The following is a 20,947-nucleotide window of genomic DNA, read 5'->3' as shown; positions in this document are numbered from 1 at the left end:
AACTCCTAAGTTCATACTTTCTTCCACCATCTACCTATCTATCCACCTACCTATTCATCCATGCACCCAACATTTATTTATTAAATGGAAACGTATAAAGATTAATAAAGCATAGTCTTTGCCCTTAAGAAGCTGTGAGAAGTACACCAGTTTCTATAATGAGATGATAACATGGGATAGTAGAAATATTTTGGAGTCAAAGAAATTTGACTTGAGTCTACCAAAACCAAAAAACAAAACTGACTGCTGTTGAGTTGGATCCGACTTACAGTGACCACTCCTTGTGTTTCTGAGGTGGTATCTCTATGGAAGCAGATTTCCCAATCTTCCTTCTGAGGACCGGCTGGTGGGTTTGAACTGCCAGCCTTCTGGTTAGCAGTCAAATATCTTAGGTACTACTCCACTAGGCCTCATCATTTTCTAGCTGGGTCTCTGTTTTACAGAGGAAAAAACTAAAGCACACATAGGTTAGGTTATTTAATATCTCCAATCGAATATCTTCAGTTTCCTTTCTCTCTGAAAGAATAATGATAGGCTTATTATGAGGTTTTTGTGAGAACCATGGTTGTAAAAGCCTTGTGTAAACTGTAAAATTCTGTGCACTTGTAAGGAATCATTATTATTAGAATACAAGATAGAATGTGATAAATTCTGAAAGAGATGTAACAAAGAAACATATTTCTTGTGTATGTACTGTGTTTCAGGCACTAGGTTAAAGTCCTACATGTATTCATGATCTTCTCAACCCCTGTTAAATGGGCATTATTATTCTCACTTTTACAGTTAAATTTTACAGTTAAGATCTTAAGTGAATTGACAAGTTCACACAACTCCAAAATGACATAATTCTAAATTCTACACTTGGTTCACTCTATCAGATCATGGCACTCAGGCCTGGTAGTGAAAGGCAAGTTCCTACAAGAATGCTACCTGGACATCTTGGAAATGGGGAAGAAGGGCCACAAGTTTAATGCATGAATGCTGAGATACTTGGGTGGACTGACCAGGGTAGACAAATTTTTCCTCCATCACCATTTTGCCTGGCTCTGTTTTTCCAAGGGGATCCTAACTCAGAAAACTACCTTGGCTTCTTCGTGTACTGACTGTCTTTATAATAGTGTAGAAGCCAATTGTATCTGGTGTTACATTCCCACTGATTCACCCCTGATTTATCCTTACGTTCCCATCTTCTCTCTTGACTGGAAAAACTAACCTACTAAGAAGGAAAAGGAGGATTTAGCTCAAAGCCAAAGCCCAGCCCAGTCTGAGGTCTGAGGTGTTCCAATAGAGGCAGAATCACATAGTTGGGAGAGTTTTGTATGCAGGAGCCAGAAAAGTTGAACTTTACCTTGACTCACAATGATTGGTCATTGCATATAGTCAGTGCTCAATGATTGAACAAATGAATCAATGTGACTTTGCTCAAGTCATTGAACTCTTAGCCCATCTCCTCACCTGTAAAAATGGGAATATTATACTACTAATAATACAGAGATACCCACACTGCCTGTGAGACAGGCTGGTTGGTGGTGATGGCCCAGGGAGGGGATGCCTGAAGAAATGCCCTGAAATCTGGGACATTTCCATCTAAAGTCATGTCTGTCTTGCAGACATGGGGCCTTGGATCCAGGGTGGATGGAGAGAAGCTCGCTGAATCAACATCAAACTTTCTCTCTCTTTCAGGGGTTGACTGGAAGATGACTGATGTGCACATTGCCACCAAATTACGAGGGTGAGTGGTTCTTGGGGACAGAATACCCTCAGAGAGTCCTTTCAAGGTGAAAAATGTCATAAGTTCTTCTGGTTCTTTATCCCTGAGGTGCTGGACCTGGAGCCAAATGGGCCCATCACACTGATGGCCATGTGGAAACATCCTGGGGGCCATTGACCCCTACCTGCTATGTCCTGACCCTAGGTCTGGTGGCACATAGGCCTGAGTACCATGGTCCAAGGACCAGGGCCCACACATAGAATCACCTGCAATTCTGGGTTGTCAGTATACCTCCTCCCTTCCTTCTCACTCAAGAAAGCCCATTAGGATGCAAATGAGCAAGGCTCCTATGATTAGAGTGATGACCTGAAGTCTGCTCTAATTAATATTAAAAAGATAAATTGTCTTTACACCAATTAATGTCCCACATGGTGAATTCCATGTGCCAGAATGTAATGGAGGTTTTGGATGCTGCCATCTGAGATAGCACCAAGGAAGATTCCCCACCATCCCAGGTAGAATAGGTTGTACTCTGGGCACCACACCCTGACCATGAGCATCCCAAAGTCTGTTCCCTAAGGGGCTGTGGCTGTAGGTTGGGGTGCTGAGTGCCATCTTAGGGCTTCAACTCTTACTTTTTGATGCAGGTACCAAGGCCTCAAGGAGAGCTGTTTCCCTGCCCTGCTGGACCAGTTTGCCTCCTCACACCAGTGCAATGCCTACTGTGAGATGCTGGGGCTAAAATCCCTCAAGGGCTCTGAGGCTGCCCATGCCCAAGCAAAGGCCAAAGGCTCCAAGAGTCCATCTTCTGGCAGGAAAGGTACCCAGTTGAGTCCTCAGCCCCAGAAGAAAGGCCTGCCCAGTCCTCAGGGCACCCGCAAGAATGCTTCAATCTCCAAGGCCACTCCTCAGGCCTCAGAGGCAGTCACTGCCCAGTTATTGGGACAGCCTGCCATCCATGAAAGGAGCTCTAAGGCCCAGGGCATGCGGTAGCCCCCACAGGAAGCTGGGGGCCTCCACCCAGCAGCAGACCAACCAGGAAGCAGCTTGAACCTGATGGAGACTTTCCCAATATGGAACTAACTGGAGATGTTGCACTGAGGAGGAAGCACTTGGGGACGCCTCTGAGCAGCCTCTCCTCAATCAGCTCCTCATCAGATGGCTTTGGTGTGTGGCACACAGCCCACCGGCCTCTCCTGGTGCCATCCATCACCCGGGCTCCCAGGTCTTGAGCGGGCCTACGTCCAAGTGCCTGTCAACCTGGGCCCTCCTTGAAGTTTACACTCACCACTGCTGGAGGCTCCCAGAGTCCTCTGCATGAGTTCTGCACCCACCCCTGCTCCCAGCCAAACCCTGCAGTGAATGTTGTCCTCTAAGGGTGTGCAGGCCAGCATTTACCCTCTCACCCTTACTTGGCCCTGATACCTCCCTGCCCTCAGGGCTCCAGACTTTCTCTACTATGTCTGGCTTGGTGACTCTTAGGGTCTCTTCTCCTTCCAGCTACTTTGCCTCATCCATCCCAGCTTATCCTACAACTAACATGCCCTGAGCCCAGATGGGGCTTGGGGCCCTTCCAGAGCCTGTAATGTCCTTGTGCGGTGGTCTTTGATGATGCGTCTTCATGCTCTTGCTTCCTCCATCACTCAGGCACTCATTCATCTGCTTCCCATACCCCCTTGCACCCTGCACATCCCAGGCTTTGAGCCCAATTGCAGTCTGCTGCCTGCCCTTCCCTGACTCTGCCTTAGGGCTGCCCTTGCCCTTGCCCTGAACTCACATTTACCAGTACCCAGGAGAGGAGCTTACCCTCTGGCCTCTCACTTCACCCCAGTATACTTTCCCCTGAGCACTTTGTCCACGAGTTGAGGGCTGGCATGCAGATTTTGTCAGCAGCTATGGCCAGAGGGAAGATGTTGATTATCGGGGATCCTGTGTTCCATACTGTGGGGTCACAGTGAATTTCACATCCCCTCTCCACCAGGGTAGAGGGCGGGGACTCTTCCCCATGGAGGCGTTCAGGGAGGATGCGGTCCATCCATGTGCTGGGGTGAACTAACACCCCTGCCACCAACCATTAGCTCCTAATCCTGGGGCTTCAGCTCTGGGACCTCATGTGTGGATTCCCAAGGAATTGCTGGGCTTGGCCAGCACCCTGGATCCTTCCTGGGCATCCTTTCTTGAAGCCTGGGATGGATTGGGTCTTGAGTTAGCCTGCTTCCCTTGGAATGCAATAAAGGCAGCAACTGTGTATCCTGCTCACCCTCATCTGGTGTGGTTGAAGGTATATATATATGGGTGTCAAGGTCCACTGTCTCCGGGCAGATTCTCTGAGGGCAACTTACAGTTCCTGGGCCCAATGAAAAACTGAATCCATGTTCTGGCTTCTGGACTGAAGCACGGTCTCAGTCATTGGTGACCACAGCTAGACATTCTTTGCTTTCTGCACAACTGTGCTGAAGCCTTGTGCCCTTTAGCAGGGTATCTGGGGACGTATGCCTTTGGAATTGCTTCTTCATTTGGAAGAGGAACACAAAGGAAGGAACCAGAAGGGAACAGAACTGGGGAATCTCCCTGGCTGCTTCCACTGTGGCAAAACCACCCAGGAGACAATCAGCTCTGCCTCTCAGCTACACACTGACCATTTCCTGCTTCTCAAACTGCAGAGAAGCTTCCCTTCTTATTCCCAACACCCCCACCCCCACCACCACCTAGGTCCTTTTCCTGCCTGACATTTCCCCCTCCTTTGGACATTTATGACTTCTCTCCTTCCTCTGGTGCTCAGCTGACTCTCACCCCACTTTTCTCTCTTGTCCCAATGTTCCTCCACCTCTCACAGCCTGAATATCCAGATTGCTTTGGTGAGCTGAGAGCTGGATATTGTTCATTCACTTACTCATTCAGCAAGCATACACTGAACACCTACTTTGTACCAGACTTGGGCTGGTACCTGATGAGAGGCAAAGATGTATGAGGTGGGCTTAGATGCGACTGTCTATCCATTAGGATTCTTGGGTTTTGATAAACAGAAATTGACTTGGACCAACTTAATAAAAGAAAAATGATTCATGGAAGGATCCTGGGGTAAGTCACAGAATGAGAGAAATAGCTGAACAATTGGCTTTGGGAAGGGTGCCAGAGACACTCCAGGGCTTGTCCCATGGGCTGCTGACGTTGGTAGATCCACAACTCGTGGGTGTCCCTCCACTCAAGATTCAAATTCCCAATAAGAGAATCTGACCTGAAGCTCAAGGTATTTTGCACTGGGAGAGAGGCAGTTTCTCAAAGAATGAGGGGGAAGGGTGTTATTACCAGAAGAATGGTGGAGAATGGGAGGGTAAGTTGGGCTGGGTGGGTCACAGAATATACCCCTACCACATACATATGCACTTCAATCTTCCCACGTGATGTATTACGACTCTCCCAAATACAACCAAAACCAAATTCCTCTCTGTTTACAGGGTGACAGTTCAAGATCATATCCAGCTAGCAGTCCAGGGGTAATCATCCAGGGCTACCATTCTCTAAGTCCAATATCTCTAATGATTAGTGACAGATTCTCTTTCTTCTTTTAGTTTTAGTCATAATCTTGTTTTGAAAGCTGCAACTTGTGGATTAACCAGTAAAATTTAATCATATTCAACCAAAATTATATAACCCACCATGAAATGAAATATGAGTAAAGGCTATAGTTCACTTCTAACAGGACTGGTATTTCTGACTAGAGATTCTTTGCATGTTGGAATGACCCACATCTTCAGTTCTGAAGTCTAGCTCTTTGGCATTCCTGACTGTGTGAAAGACATTTACACCGGGTGTGGCAGTACCAGGTGGCACTCCAGGGAATGCCCTCACTTCCATCTGTGCTCTTGCCCCCTTTTATGTAGCAACAACCATATTTTCCCATACAAGGTTAATCATCCTAGCTACTCCCATAACCTGTTATCCATCAGTCAGAAGTATAAGGACCTGAAATGGTCAGATAGCGACTGCAGCTTCCAATTCAGTTAAATCATTCTTTTCTTTTTTTTTTTTTTTTTTTATGATGGGTTTTTCTGTGAGGACTAAAACCTCTACATCTCTTGTTCCCAAAGGCCAGGTATGAGAAAAGTGTTAAGAATGGGTCATCAGATACAGTGATACCTCATCCACCTTCATGCTACTTCCTAGCCCTGTAGGACAATTGTCCCTGGGTGGTGCAAACAGTTAATGCACTCAGCTGCTTGACCAAAAGGTTAGCAGGTCAAGTCCACCCAGAGGCACCTCACAAGTTAAGCCTGATCTACTTCTGAAAAATCAGCCATTGAAAACCCTTCAGAGCACAGTTCTACTCTGATATACGTGGAGTTAACATGAGTTGGAATCGACTCAACAGCCACTTGAAAACCAAAACCAAACTCACTGCCATCGATTCAGATCTGACTCACAGCGACCCCTCCTTGGGTTTCCAAGGCGATATCACTGCGAAAGTAGATTGCCCAACCTTCCGAGGAGTGGCTGATGGGTTTGAACTGCCAACCTTCTGGTTGGTAGTCAAATGCCTTAGGCACTATGCCACTAGAGCTCCTCCTTAACAGCAACTAGGTGGTATTGGTTGCCAGTTCAGTGCTTATTCTATATCCTGCAGGCCTAACCCAACATCACAAGGTGGTGTTTCTCAGTGGTGCCATAGCTGAATTTCCAACAAACCATTTCACCCTCTACCAGCCCACCTGCTTCTGTTTGTGGGCATCCTAGTAAAACAAGTGAATGCCATAGACATCAACCTTACTTTTGCTGTAGAGAGTTTCTTAGTTGAAGACGTTTGATAATTCCATGGATATTGATGGTGGAAGAGGCATGGTGAGTAAGGAAAGCAAATCCAAATGCAGAACAAGGGCCTATGCTAGTGAAGACAAATTTCTGCTCCCTTTTAAAGCCGTAAATATATATTGAGGGGAGCTCAGCAATATGGCAGGAGTAGCTTTGCAGAAGACTGAGTGAGCAATTCACACATGCTGCTTCCTTTCAAGCCTGCTCTAGGCCTGTCACAGAGAGTCCATGTCTAGTTGTGATGGGATGCTTCTGGTCATGCCTAACTTTATGACAAGGCAATCACATAACATCATTTCATGAGGAAGAGCATGGCCATCTGATACGCTGTAATCAAGCATTTAGGTTTCTCCAGAGCCCAGTAACAAACGAGGGGGTATTTTTCAAAGGGTAGTGGTTACACTCCATACAGCACTCTTCTCTGCCACAGGTTCCACAGGCTCCCCAATATGCCAGAGACATATCTCAAGCACCATTGGATCTGCCAGGTCATGAATCTGGTTGTTGTTGTTGTTGTTATTTGCCATCGAGTCGGCCCCGACTCATAGCGACCCCTCCTTGGGTTTCCGAGGCAGTATCACTACGGAAGTAGGATTGCCCAACCTTCCTCCCGAGGAGTGGCTGGTAACAGAGCCATTTGTACCAAAGGTTTTCCCAGCCCAAGAGCCTTCACTTGCTCTAGGCCCAACCCAAAGCTGGCAGCTTTCAGGGTCAGTTAGTAAATGGATTGGAGTGAGATACTTGAGAGTGGTCTATATTGCCTTGAATGGGCGTTAATGGGCAGGGATTCAAAATGCAGTAATTTGTCCTACATTTTGGAGGAAATGCTCTGACTGCATCAGATCCTTTACATTGGGAACTTTATTGAGGGACGGACCTATGTGTTTTCCTGTGATTGATCTCCTACCTCTGACTCGCCTGTGTCTTACCGAGCCATCTAGGGAATCCTCTGTTCTCCAGGGACCATCAGCGTGATGCCACCAATATGATGGGCATTGTGGTGGTGAGGAAATCATGGTCCCTCTGAGCCAGGCACAGAGCTGGACAGCTAAAATATTACTATATATTTATGCAAATGGCACACACATTATATGTTTTTTTGCAAACTGCACAGTTCCCTCACACATTAGTTTCCTATGCACACAACATGTGTTATGTGTGTGTGTTGTTTATGTGGGTCCATTATATGTGAAAATACAGCATATATCTATCTTTAAACCAGCACAGCAGTGGGTTAATGCTGCCCTGCCAGGTAAAGGTGAGTTGCTTCTAATGTTGCCTGTTTATTAAAATGGAGAAAAAATGAATTCACTAGATCAAACAATTTATACCAAGTGCCAGAAGCTGGATAAATTTGTTCCAGCAAGACAACCATACATGGACCAGCACCGCAATTGGAGTCACTACCTTTTAAAACATATAGTAATCCAAAGACCACCTAGTGTTTTGTGCTGGTCAAACTGAGCTGTGGTAGGAAAGCACCATGAAGTCACTCTCAAGTATTTGATGATGACAATACTTTCTACAATTCCCCCAGTAATATGTTGTTGTTTTTGATTTACCATTTTAGTGTTGTTGTTAGGTGTCATTGAGTCAGTTTTGGCTCATAGCAACCCTGTGTACAACAGAACAAAACTGCCCAGTCCTGTGCCATCCTCGTAATCATTGCTATGTTTGAGCCCATTGTTGCAGCCGTTGTGTCAATCTATCTCATTGAGGATCTTCCTCTTTTTCACTGATGCTTGACTTTACCAAGCATGATGTCCTTCTATAGGAATTGGTCCCACTTGATAACATGTCCAAAGTACATGAGAGGAAGTCTTGCCATCCTCACTTCTAAGGAGCAATCTGGCTGTACTTCTTCCAAGACAGATTTGTTCATTCTCCTGGCAGTCCATGAAATGTTCAGTATTCTTTACCAACACCATAATTCAAAGGCATCAATTCTTCAGTCTTCCTTATTCGTCGTCCAGCTTTCACATGCATATGAGGCAATTAAAAATACTGTGGCTTGGGTTAGGTGTAACTTAGTCCTCAAAGTGACATCTTTGCTTTTTAACACTTTCAAGAGGTCTTTTGCGGCAGATTTGCCCAATGCATTACATCATTTGGTTTCTCGACTGCTGCTTCCATTTTAGTAGGAAGGGGCAATTCTAATGGTTTCTAGTCATTTCCTACTAGAGGAGCTGTTATCCCACAAATTGGAGAGCCTTTGTGGAGGTTATGACTGTTGCCAAATGTGTTCACTTCAACTATACATGAAAAATAACCTCTGGTTGGCTTTGGGTTCCACTGGGTCTACCATGATGCAAAATTGAGCCTATTAGTCACCCTCGTTGATCGGCAGACCACAGTGCTGCTCTGTTATCCCCAGGAATTAGACTTAGCTTGCAGACATTGCCCTGTAGAACTCCTCTCCATAAGTTTTGATATCATCTTCTATTGTTCCCAGGTAAACAGGCACAGATCCCTGTAGGGAGGACTGTAGGGAAGATTTACAATGCACACATAAAGGGAAAAACAACAACAAAAACCCCACCTTATTTTTAACACCTTATGTGCATATTTGACTCCTTTTCCATTCAAGATCTGGAAATTAATTGGGAGATCTTGATTCTATCTTGCAGCTTGAGACAGACTTGTTTGTCCAACAAGGAGTCTTTTTTTAAATTAAATTTTTATTGTGATTTGGGTGAAAGTTTACAGAGCAAATTCATTTTCCATCCAGCAGTTCATTCACATTTTGTTTCATGACATTGACTGAAATTCCCCACTACGTAACAGCTCTCTTCCCACCCAAAGTTATTCAAATCAGGTAACGCCTTAGCGATTGTCCTGTCTTTTTCATTCCTGGAGACCCATTGATTGGTTAGCCACAGCTAAAGTTCTGATTTCCATGCTCATGAGCTCTGGTGGCATAATGCCTAAGGCATTTGACTGCTAACCAGAAGGCTGGCAGTTCAAACCCACTAGCCACTCCTTGGAACGTTGGGCAATCTAGTTCTGTAGTGATACCGCATTGGAAACCCAAGGAGGGGTCACTATGAGTCAGATCTGACTCGACAGTGAGTTTGGTTTTTTGATTTTGGTCGATTATGATGACTACTTTGTTCCTATCTATTTCTACTCCCAAGATCAGGGAGTTCATTTTCATCGTAGCTCTTCCAACTAACATTCCAGGAGACCAGCAGAGCCTCACCAATTTATTTCTTGTGGTAAGAATGGAGACCATCTTCTGGGGCTTCCAGGACACGGTGAGAGGGTAGATGGACTGATGCAAGCCATGGACCCAGTAAAGCACTCTTCTCTGACCTGCAATCTTTTAAGTTCCTGCCTTTCTTAGCTTCCTGATCTTTTGATGTAATTTAGCACGAGCCAACATTTGTTCTAGATTTGTATTGTTCAACCCCCCCAAAAACTATAAAACCTATCTGGCTGCTTGGGCTTCTACCTTAAATGTAGAATCTCTGGTGAGTGGCCATATCAATAAGTACATTCTGAACCAAAATTATGTTCTGCTCATCTTGCTTAAACAGCCTTGTAAATAGTTTCCATAGACATTCCTTATAACTTTTGACAATCTATACTGGCTAGTTCAGGCAGTTTTTCCTTTTTGTTCATCTGTTTCTGCTTCTCACCCCCTGGGCTATGTTGAGTTCTGGTTACTGACAGATCAACAATGTAGTGCAGCGGGGAGGGAAACGACTTTCTCCTGCAAGAGACAGATCCAACTTTCTTGGTAAAGTATTAACATGTTTAGGGTTTTCATGTCCTCTGAACACTCTCAGATATCACCATTCCAATTGACAGGATTCCAAACTTTCCTGAGACTCCATGAGGTTGTGAATTTGGTGGTAAATTTAGCACTTTTAAAGAAGTAATCTGGGTTAAAACTCAATAGCTACAAGCAATCAGGGGATTTCTACATAGCAATTGAAAGGCCCTGAGTTTCACTACTTGCCTTGAGGTTGTTGTTAGGTGCCGTCCAGGAAATTTTTGACTCATAGTGAGCTCGTGTGACAGACTAGAACTGCTCTATAATGTTTTTTTGGCTGTAATCTTTCTGGGAGCAGATCACCAGGTCTTTCTCCCACAGAGCCACTTGATGGGTTATACGCCAACCTTTGGATTAGCAGCCATGCTCTTAAACATTGTGCCACCAGGGCTCCCTATGCCTTTAGGTAAGAAGATTCTAATGATCACTTTTAAAGTACCAATAATGTATGAAACAACTCAATTTTAGACACTCCTTCCCATCCCAGAATATGAGTAGGAGTTTCAATGCCCTTCACCCTATCTGATCTTCATAACAAATTCTAAAACTTTTCATTACCTGGGGAAAGGAGGGAGCATCCATATCCTTTAACATCTTCCCTGGTAAGAATGTCTGTGTTAATTAGAATTCTCTTATTGCCAGCAACAGAAACTGGCTCTGTTGAAGAATGAAAGAGTCATTCAACGGATGGATGCCAGAGTAAACTACTGATCTAAAGGAAGAACTGAAGGACCGGCCTAAGGAAGGATAATAAGTAACCAGAGAGCTCTGAGGACCTTGGCTTTAGGAACTTACTATCATCCTAAGTGCACTCTTCTGATGATTCAACTCTAAGTTTTTTTGACTGTGCCTCCACTCAAGAAAGAGACTCTGAGCTGGCTTGTGCCATGTGTCCCCCTGAGTTTATTCGGGGAACAGGGGATTGTGGAAGTGTGTTTCCCTAAGAAAGGTGGGGGGTGGGGATGTTACTAGAAAAATGGTTAATAGAGACTACAAAGTAAGAGTACTAGGCCTTCAGGCTGGATCTAACAGGTCTTGAGAAGGGGCGCTAACTCCTTGAATTCACTCCAGGGCAAAGTCTGGCTCTTAATTTTATAAATCCAGAAACCTGATATTGTCAGCACCTTGGAATTGATCAAATTCAGAGGCTGCCTCATTCTGATAAAACTTAAAAGACAATGTAATTTTTACACTAAAAAGCCATTTTGCTAAATTTCAGTGAGAAATTTAACTATCCAGTAGACTAGAAACTTGTGTTTATCTGACAAGTGAATTCTTCCTCTGAAGGAAAAATTTCAAGGGAAGCCAGATTATCAGAAGGTAGTGCCTAAGGCATTTGACTGCTAACCAGAAGGCTGGCGGTTCAAACCCACAGCCACTCCTCAGAAGGAAGGTTGGGCAATCTACTTCCGTAGTGATATTGCCTCAGAAACCCAAGGAAGGGTCACTATAAGTTGGGTCCGACTGGACGGCAAACAATAACATAGTTAAGGAGCTCTGGTAGTGTAGTGCCTAAGGCAATCTATTTCTGTAGTGATAGCGCTTTGGAAACCCAAGGAGGGAGTCGCTATGAGTCGGGTCCGACTCCATGGCAGTGAGTTTGGTTTTTTGGTTTAGAACAAGTCAGACAAACATCAGTTCCAATCCAACTTTACAAGGCATGTGAACTTGACCTTGAAATTTAACCTCGCTGAGCTGAGCTGCCTTTTTTTCCTTTTACAAATATTTATAGACTGCCAGTCATATGCAAGAGAGTCCGTGGTTAAGTGCTTGAGTATTAACTGAAAGACTGCAGTTTGAACCCACCCAGAGGCATCTTGGAAGAAAGGCCTGGCAATCTGCTTCTGAAAGGTCACAGTCTGGAAAACTCTATGGAGTACAGTCCTACTCTGCACACTTGGGGTCACCATGAGTTGAAATTGACTCAATGGCAGTTGGCAACTGGCAACATCATATGTGATAACTGTCTACTATCTGTGATAATACACGTGAACAAAACATAGACTCCTTTTTCATGGAGCTGACAGCCTAGTGGAGAGACAAACTTTAAACAAACACCAATAGATGTATAATGGCAAGAACAAACAAACCATCAAAAACCCTACTACCATTGAGTCCATTCCTGTCATAGTGACCCTATAGGGCAGAGTAGATTTCCAAGGTTGTAAATCTTCATGGAAACAGACTGTATCAAATTTCTCCCACAGAGCAGCTGGTGGGTTTGAACTGCTGACCTTTTGGTTAGCAGCCAGATGCATTAACCATGGTGCCACCAGAGCTCCTTAGCATGGCAAAGTGCTATGAAACAGAAGAATGAGAGAGAAAGCCAATGGGGGACGAATTATTTCATACTGAGGAGTCTGAGGACCCTCTCTAAGGGCATGATATTTAAGCTGAAATCTGAAGGATGTTGGTCAGGGGAAGAGGAAGGGTACCAGGCTGGTCAGGTTATGTGAGGACAGAGTGAGACTTGGTATGGTTAGTGCATGGTGAGCATGGACTGTGGGCCAACATGAAGTTCAGAGAAAGGCCTGGCCAGGTCATGGGAGGTAAGGATGTGCTGGAAGGACATTTGCATTGAATCCTAAAAATAGTGGTGCTTCAGTTAGGATTAACTACAGCTGGAAATAACAGAAAAGCCCAAAATAACAGTGACTCTAAACCAGATGAAGTTGTTTCTTCTTCAGGACAACAAGTCTGGACGTGGCCCACCGGGGGCTGGCCCAGCAGCTCCGGGACATCATCGGGACCGAGATTCCTCCAGCTCTCTGCTCTGCCTCGTCAGCCTGAGCAGGAATAATAATTGATCCCAAGTGCAAACATCATGGATAGAAATAAAAATAGTAATGTAACAATTAAATGTTGGAGAGGATAGTTTGTGAAATAAATCTTCACTGTATATTGTGGGGAATCAGATATTTTCTAAAGTTGAAAACGAAAAAAAGTAATATTTTTATATATTTCTATGTATCATCTCTTCTTTTTTTAAAAAAAAAAAAATTAATAGTGGTCATAACCAGAGGTTTTTTTTTAAGAGAAAGAACAGTTAAAAGTAGTTGTATAGGGTGAGGGGTTGAGGGTTTTAGACTCTGGTCTCCCAGAAGTGAGATTTGTTTACTAGTGGTTATTTGGACCATGGCTTCAAGCCAGTTCATTCTGGTTCGACACCCCCGGCTGAGAATTTGTATTACCACCCCATATATACTGAAGCAGAATCTACATTTTAACAAGATTCCCTAGGTGATTCTTATAGATCCCAGGTAACTCTTATGTATACTTGGGATAGTTGTGTTTGTGTGTCAACTTGGCTGGGCCTGGTTGAGTGGCTGGGCAGCTGGTGGTAGTTATACCCCATGATGAGACTGGCAATCAACTCCATGGTGGAATCTACTGTGAGCAGCTGAGAAGATGCCTTTGGGTAGGTGGTCTGCTTCCTATATTTAAGGAGAAGTCTTGGGAATGGTCTCTAGCCTATGGCATGCCTGGACCCTGCATGTAGCCTGCTATGCTCTGCCGACCTTGGGACTTAACAATGGACTTAATTAAGTTAATGGCCTGCCGTGTGGATTGGTAACATTGGGACTGTGCCTTTTTACTTGTCAACCTTGGGGTTTCTCAGCCTCAGCAGCCAGCAGCTGTCTGAGGAAGAAATGCCTCTAGCCCTAAACTGTTTGTTAAGGCCATCCCATTTGTGGTATATTCCTGTCAGAGCGGCACTAGGTAACCAGAACAATACTGATTCTTATGCATACATAAGATCTTGTTAAAATGGAGATCTTGTTAAAAATGCACATTCTGTTTCTGTATTATATCTAGGGTGGAAAGGCAAATTCTCAGCTGGGGCTCAAACTGGAATGACTGGGTTTAAAGACCTGATTTGGATCTTACTTAAAACAGAAAGGCTGACAGAGGGACCACAACTCCTGCCTCAGGAACTGCTTCTTAGGAACTGGATCACCTCCCACTCAACTCTGGCAAATTAGCCTCCATTGTTAAATGGAAATGGCACGTATGAGATTGGTGAACTCAGCCAGACTGGAATGCCCTCTCTTTGGTAGGCTGTGGTGGCTCACCTGGAGCTAGCTCTGGGCAGGAGGCGCCCCCTACTGACATCCAAAGGTCTTGGAACCTCCCCACCCATGAGGCACTGTACTCTGACCTCAGAATGGCGTTGGTTCAAGGATGGCTCTATCCTCTTATTTAGGGATGGCAATGGGTGGCAGCCACCCTACACCCAGCCTCAGCGGAGACACCACACACAGAGGGTAAAGGACCCTCACCCTTGCACTGGTGGCACATATCAAGACAGCAGAGTTACAACAGGACATAATTCTAGCAATTTTTGGGCTGAGCTAATGGTCAAATCAATGCTCTGGCCCTGACTTTTAAAAAAAATTTTGTAAATACATATGTACCAAAACATTTGACATTTCAACATTCATCACATGGACAGTTAAGTGACATTATGCTCATCACATTTTTCAACATTACCCTTCCCTGTTTCCAAAATACACCATCATCCTTAACAGAAAACTCAGTGTTCCCTAAGCCCCGAATCCCTCTTCCCCTTTTCCACTTGCCCCTGGTAGCTGTAGTCTCTGATCACTTGTCTAGTCTGTTGTTGTTATGTGCCGTCGAGTTGGACCTGACTCATAGCAACCCTTCCTTGGGTTTCTGAGGCGGTATCACTATGGAAGTAGATTGCCCAACCTTCCTTCCGAGGAGTGGCTGGTGGGTTTGAACTGCCAGCCTTCTGGTTAGGAGTCAAGTGCCTTGGGTACTATGCTACCAGAGCCTAGTCTAGACATGTCATATAAGTGGAATCATACAATATTTGTCCTTTTGTGACTGACTTATTTTCCTCAACATAATGTTTGCAAAGTTCATCCATGCCGTAGCAGGTATCAGAACTTCATTTCTCTTTATGGTGGAGTAATATCCTCTGATGTTTTAATGACTGGAGTTCTGCCTTGAGACTCAGAGTGGGGCACATCTCTGCATATTCAACTGGCTAACATTTCTGACCAAATAAAAACTCTGGCTTCATGTCCAAACTCCTTGCTTCCACCAAACCCCTGGTGAGGATTCTCATTGGAACAAGTCTGTGGATAAACCTAGGGTCCTCTCTGAGGGCCCCTTAGATAGGCAGAGCACCTATAGGGAAAGAGACTCTTCTGACATGGGCACATGCTGGCTAATCCACAGTAGCCTGCACACTGCCTCCAGCAGCCTGGGAGCTGGTGTGCCAACAGAACATACGAGTTCTTTTTCATTTTTATTATGTTTTATTTTTGCAGTATTTCCCCCACCCCTGGTAACCAACAAAGAAAGTTTCCTTCCATATATAAACCTTTCCTTGACTTTTTACAATAATGAACTAATAATACAATATTTTTCTTTCTGTGATTGTCTTACTTCACTCAGCATAACATCCTTCAAATTCATCTACGTTATGCAGTGTCTTGCAGAGTCTATGTTATTCTTTAGTGTTGCATAGTATTCCATTGTGTGTATGCACCATAGTTTTGTTATCCATTCTTCTGTTGATGGGCACATAGGTTGTTTCCATCTTTTTGCTATTGTGAGTAGTGCTGTGATGAACATACGTGTGCATCTATAACAGACCAGTTCTTACTTGTAGTGGATGCTGCTATGCCCTGCCCAGACCACATTACTGTGGCTATCCATTTCTCAGCTGCTGTGAGTTAGTGTGTAACAGCTCACAGCTGCCTCCTCTCTAAAGCATCACCCTCAGCCAAATGGAAGCCACCTCATCTGGGAGAAAACTAACTCCCCCACCAGCCCTTGGGCCACACCTGACTTCCAAGGGGGTATAAAATGCTGATCTTGCCTTCCCTCAAGATGGAACTAATTCTTTGGTAGAATTTGTGCTCCAGAGTGTCCGTGTAGGATCCCACTAAAGCCAGGCTCCAGCCAAGACCACACTCTTGCTTTTTAAAAACCTGTTGTGGAATCAGTTGAGATTCATGGCGACCCCATGTATGCCAGAGTGTAACTGTGCTCCATAGGGTTTTCAATGGCTCCTTTTACAGAAATAGGTCCCCAGGCCTTTCTTCCAAGGCATATCCAGGTAGACTCAAACAGCCAACATTTTAGTTAGTAGCCAAGCATGTTAACTGTTTGCACCACCCAGGCACTCCTCTTTTTACCCCTGCCCTATCCTGCATCCCTCACTCCCCTTCTGAGAGCATGCCTCAGTAAATCACTTGAGCAAGAATTTCATCTCGTGGTCCCTTTAACAAATGGTGCTGGCAAAATTGGAAAGCCATTTGCAGAAAAATGAAACAAGATCCATACCTCACACCATACACAAAAACTAACACCAGATGGATCAAAGACTTAAATGTGAAACCAAAAACGATAAGGTTCCTCAAGGAAAAAATAAGGGCAAATTTAGGGACCCTAATTTATGGAGCTCTGGTAGCATAGTGGCTAAAGCACTTGACTGCTAACCAGAAGGCTGGCGGTTCAAACCCACCAGCCACTCCTCGGAAGGAAGGTTGGGCAATCCTACTTCCGTAGTGATACTGCCTCGGAAACCCAAGGAGGGGTCGCTATGAGTTGGGGCCGACTCGACGGCACATAACAACAACAACAACAACAATTTATGGCATAAATAGACAATCAAGCATAACCCCAAATGCACAAACAACAGAAGATAAACTAGATGAATGGGACCTTCTAAAAATAAAATTTTTATGTGCTCCCAAAGACTTCTCCAAAAGAGTCAAAAGAAAACCTACAGATTGGGAAAAAATATATAGCAATGACATATCTGACAAGGGACTTATCTCTAAAATTTACAAAACTCCAACATCTCAACAACAAAAAGACAAACAATCCAATTAAAAAATGGGCAGAAGACATGAATAGACACTTTGCCAAAGAGGATATTCAGCTGGCCAACAAATACATGAGGAAATACTCACAATCATTAGCCATCAGAGAGATGCAAATCAAAACAATAATGAGATACTGTCTTGCCCCAGCACTAATGACAAAGTTCAACAAGACAGAAAATAACAAATGCTGGCAAGGATGTGGAGATATTGGGACTCTCATACACTGTTGGTGTGACTATCAAATGATACAACCACTGCAGAAAGCAGTATGGCAATTCCTTAAAAAGTTGGAATTAGAAATACCATTTGATCCAGCAATCCCATGACTAGGTATCTATCCTAAAGAAGTGAGAGCCAGGATAAGAACAATATATGCACACCCATGTTCATCACAACACTATTTACAACAGCAAAAAGATGGAAACAACCTAGGTGCCCATCAACAGAAGAATGGATAACCAAACTATGGTACATGCACACAAAGGAATACTATGCAGCACGAAAGAATAATGTAGAATCTGCAAAACACTGCAGAATGTGGATGAGCTTGGAGGACATTATGATGAGTGAAAGTAAGTCAGTCACAGAAGAACAAACATTATATTAGTTTATTATTGTAAAAAACAAGGAAAGGTTTATATATGGTAAAAAAAAAGATGCCATCTCAGCCGAGGAGCCTGCCTAAGATCCACTTAGGCATCCTTCAGTGCCTAGAGGTGTTGACTCACCACTGGAAGGGAGATTCCACTGGGGTTTGTCTTGCCTATTAGAACAAACAGCATGTCCTCAGAACATTGGATTTTTAGTCAGGTTTCTTAGTCAGATTTCCCAGTAAATCAGCCCTGCAGAACTTGAATGGAGTCTTGCTCAGGAAGTTGTTTAGAGACACAGTATTCCTGATTTCATGGAGTTTGACTAGAAAACACAACTCACAGCCTATTGTGGGTTGAATTGTGTTGTCTATAAAGACAGCTGAGGCCCTAACCCCTAGTACCTGTGAATGTGACTTTGTTTGGAAACAGATTCTTTGAAAATGTTATGAGTAACATTAACATGAGGTCATGCTGGAGTAGAGTGGGTCCTAATCCAATATGAGTGGTATCCTTATAAAAACAGAAGGGACACGGGCACAGAGGGAAGATAACCATGTGGACACAGAGGCTGGAATGATGTACCTACAAGTCAAGACCAAACCAAAAACTGAACTCGCTGCCATTGAGTTGATTCTGACTCATAGAGAGTCCATTGGGCTTCTGAGGTAGTAAATCTTTACAGAAGTAGATTACCCCATCTTCTTTCTATGGAGTGCCTGGTAGATTTGAACTCCCAGCCTTCTGGATAGCAGTCAAATGCCTTAGGCACCATATCACCAGAGCTCCTTACAAGTCAAGAAGCACCAAGGATTCCAGGAACTGCCCGAAACTGGGAAGAGACCAGAAACAATCTTTACCTAGAGCCATCAGAGAGAACACGGCACTGCTTACACTTTGATTTTAGACTTCTAGCCTCCAGAGCTGTGAGAGAATAAATTTCTATCATTTTAAGCCACCTAATTTGTGATTCTTTATTAGGACCACCCTAGGGAACTAATGCACAGTCATAGGTTCCAAATGTGGGCCCAGAACTGAACTGTAAAGTGGATCTTCCATCCTGCCAGCCAAGCAGCAGGAGAAGTGGAAATATGAGAAAGTGCCTCAAGGGTCAGCTCAGATCTCCCAGACACTAACATGTAGCATAAGGCCTGTGGTTCTACCTCAGGCTGTTCAACTCCTGAGTAGCTGCTCCCTTTACCCTGCTTTTTCCCCTATCACACATTTCCATGAATAAACCCACTGCCACTGAGTCGATTCTGACTCATAGCAACCCTATAGGACAGAATAGAACTGCCTGGTAGGGTTTCCAAGGCTGTAAATCTTTACAGAAACAGATTGTCTTGTCCTTTTCCCATGGAGCAGTTGGCGGGTTCGAACCACCAACCTTTTGGTTAGCAGCCAAATGCTTTGACCACAGCACCACCAGAACTCCAGGAATGGTAGATGGCTTGCACCTGAATCCTTGTGTTCCTGTTAAGGTTCAGTGAGATTATGCAGGTAAAGCTCTTAGCACAGAGCCTGGCACAAACCAATCTCTCAGACACACCAGCCATCTCATTGCTGTCACATTTTCTGGGACCATAGGATCCACCTCAGGCCCACTCACCCACTGCTCTTCTCCAGTAGGCTGGGATACCCTGATGTTTCTCCCTTTCCTCAAGGTGGAGTGGCTAGCAGAGATCTTTGCCACCACCCCCAAAATGAGTCTTCCCAATTCTAGCCCCTGTAGGAACAAATGAGGAGCTCAAGAAAACCAATAGGAGATGCTGTGATCAAGGCTCCTGACCCACAAGCCAGCCAATGCATAGCTCCTGTGGTAGGTCAGATTCTCCTATAAATCCCCATGGTCACAGGACTGAAGGGGCTGGACATAAATAATGGAATTTGGAATAATGAAACTTGCTTCTACAGGCCTAGCGAAGTGGAAAGGACTATTTCAGAATGAGTCATGATGTTTAATTTGCAGGTCCACGCAGGAAGAACAGTTGGTACTCGTCAGAGTAGAACAAGAGACAAGGCTGTGCCTTTGATTCTATGACTTGATATTTTCAGTGGAATTCCACCTGGTAGACGGAGGTGAGACATGCCTGGAAAGTTTCCATGTCTAGATGGACCCTCAGAGGTGTCCATTGTTTTTCTTAACAATTATATTTTTTGTGACACCCACTTGCCAACATCTTCTATATGGACTTTGCTGGTCTGTGGTAGATTCATTTTACTGTCTTCTCCTTAAACACACAAACAAAAACCAAATTCACTGCCATTGAGTCAATTCCAACCCATAGCAACACCTCCTTGGGTTTCCAAGATGGTATCTCTAGGGAAATAGATTGCCCAGTCTTCTTTCTGAAGAGTGGCTGGTGGGTTTGAACAGCAGCCTTCTGGTTAACAGTCAAATGTCTTAGGCACTATGTCAATGGCTTCTCCTTAGGAGGCCTAAAATCTTTTTCATGGCAAATTCTCTAAGAATATTTGACTTTGCTCTAAGGTTCAGTGGGTGCCACATCAGGCTACTTCTCTGACAGTGGGAGAAGATGAGATAATTAAGGGATTATTTTTTACTATATAATTAACCAACTATGAATTGTGACTCATTGTGAGGTTTTTGGCCAACAAGGCAATGGAGACTTAGATTAACAGTCCCTCAAAACCCCTGCCAATGACTGAAGGAAATTGGTACACTTCAGAGGGAGGATACAGCCTTTGGCTCTAAGGAAGATTGGGCGATCATCTACTTCTGTAGTGATACCACCTTGGAAACCCAAGGAGGGGTCGTCGCTATGAGTAGGATTCGACTTGATGGCAGTGAATTTTTGTTTTTTTGGTTAGTTATTTAGTGTTGCTATAACAGAAATGTCACAAATGGGTGGCTTTAACAGACAGAAATTTATTTTCTCACTGTTCAAGAGGCTAGAAGTCTGAAATCAGGGCACTGGTGGTAGGGGAAGGCTCTCTCTCTGAGGGAAGGTCTTCATTTCTTTTCAGTTGCTATTCCTTGTTACCTTGGTAATCATGTGGCCTGTTAACCATCTCTACTTTTTTGCTCCTTGCTTGATGGGCTCTTTTATACAGTGAAATCTGCGAGAGCCAGAATTCGACGGGACTGCCTTGTTTTTCCAAGGTCTAGCAAATTTTCTGCCTTTGACAAGGTGTAGCTTACACTTTTCTATCATTCTCTATTTGTTGTTGTTGTTAT

The 20,947-nt window shown here is 44.2% G+C and overlaps 1 protein-coding gene across 1 annotated transcript in view; it reads left to right on the top strand.

Annotated features, from left to right (window-relative positions):
* Positions 1-2,704, top strand: part of ALPK3 (alpha kinase 3) — a 63,971-nt gene extending 61,267 nt beyond the window's left edge. Inside the window, exons 13-14 of the mRNA XM_007945175.2 lie at positions 1,684-1,732; positions 2,359-2,704. Of these exons, the coding sequence (XP_007943366.2) occupies positions 1,684-1,732; positions 2,359-2,704 (395 nt within the window). The remainder of the gene's footprint in view (positions 1-1,683; positions 1,733-2,358) is intronic.
* Positions 2,705-20,947: the final 18,243 nt, after the last annotated feature.

Source organism: Orycteropus afer, unplaced genomic scaffold (assembly GCF_000298275.1).
Source record: "Orycteropus afer afer isolate SDZICR_OR568_19922 unplaced genomic scaffold, OryAfe1.0 scaffold00132, whole genome shotgun sequence".
In the NCBI taxonomy this organism is placed as follows: Eukaryota; Metazoa; Chordata; class Mammalia; order Tubulidentata; family Orycteropodidae; genus Orycteropus; species Orycteropus afer.
Note: the sequence above shows the minus strand (reverse complement) of the source record. Positions and strands in the feature narration are given on the sequence as shown.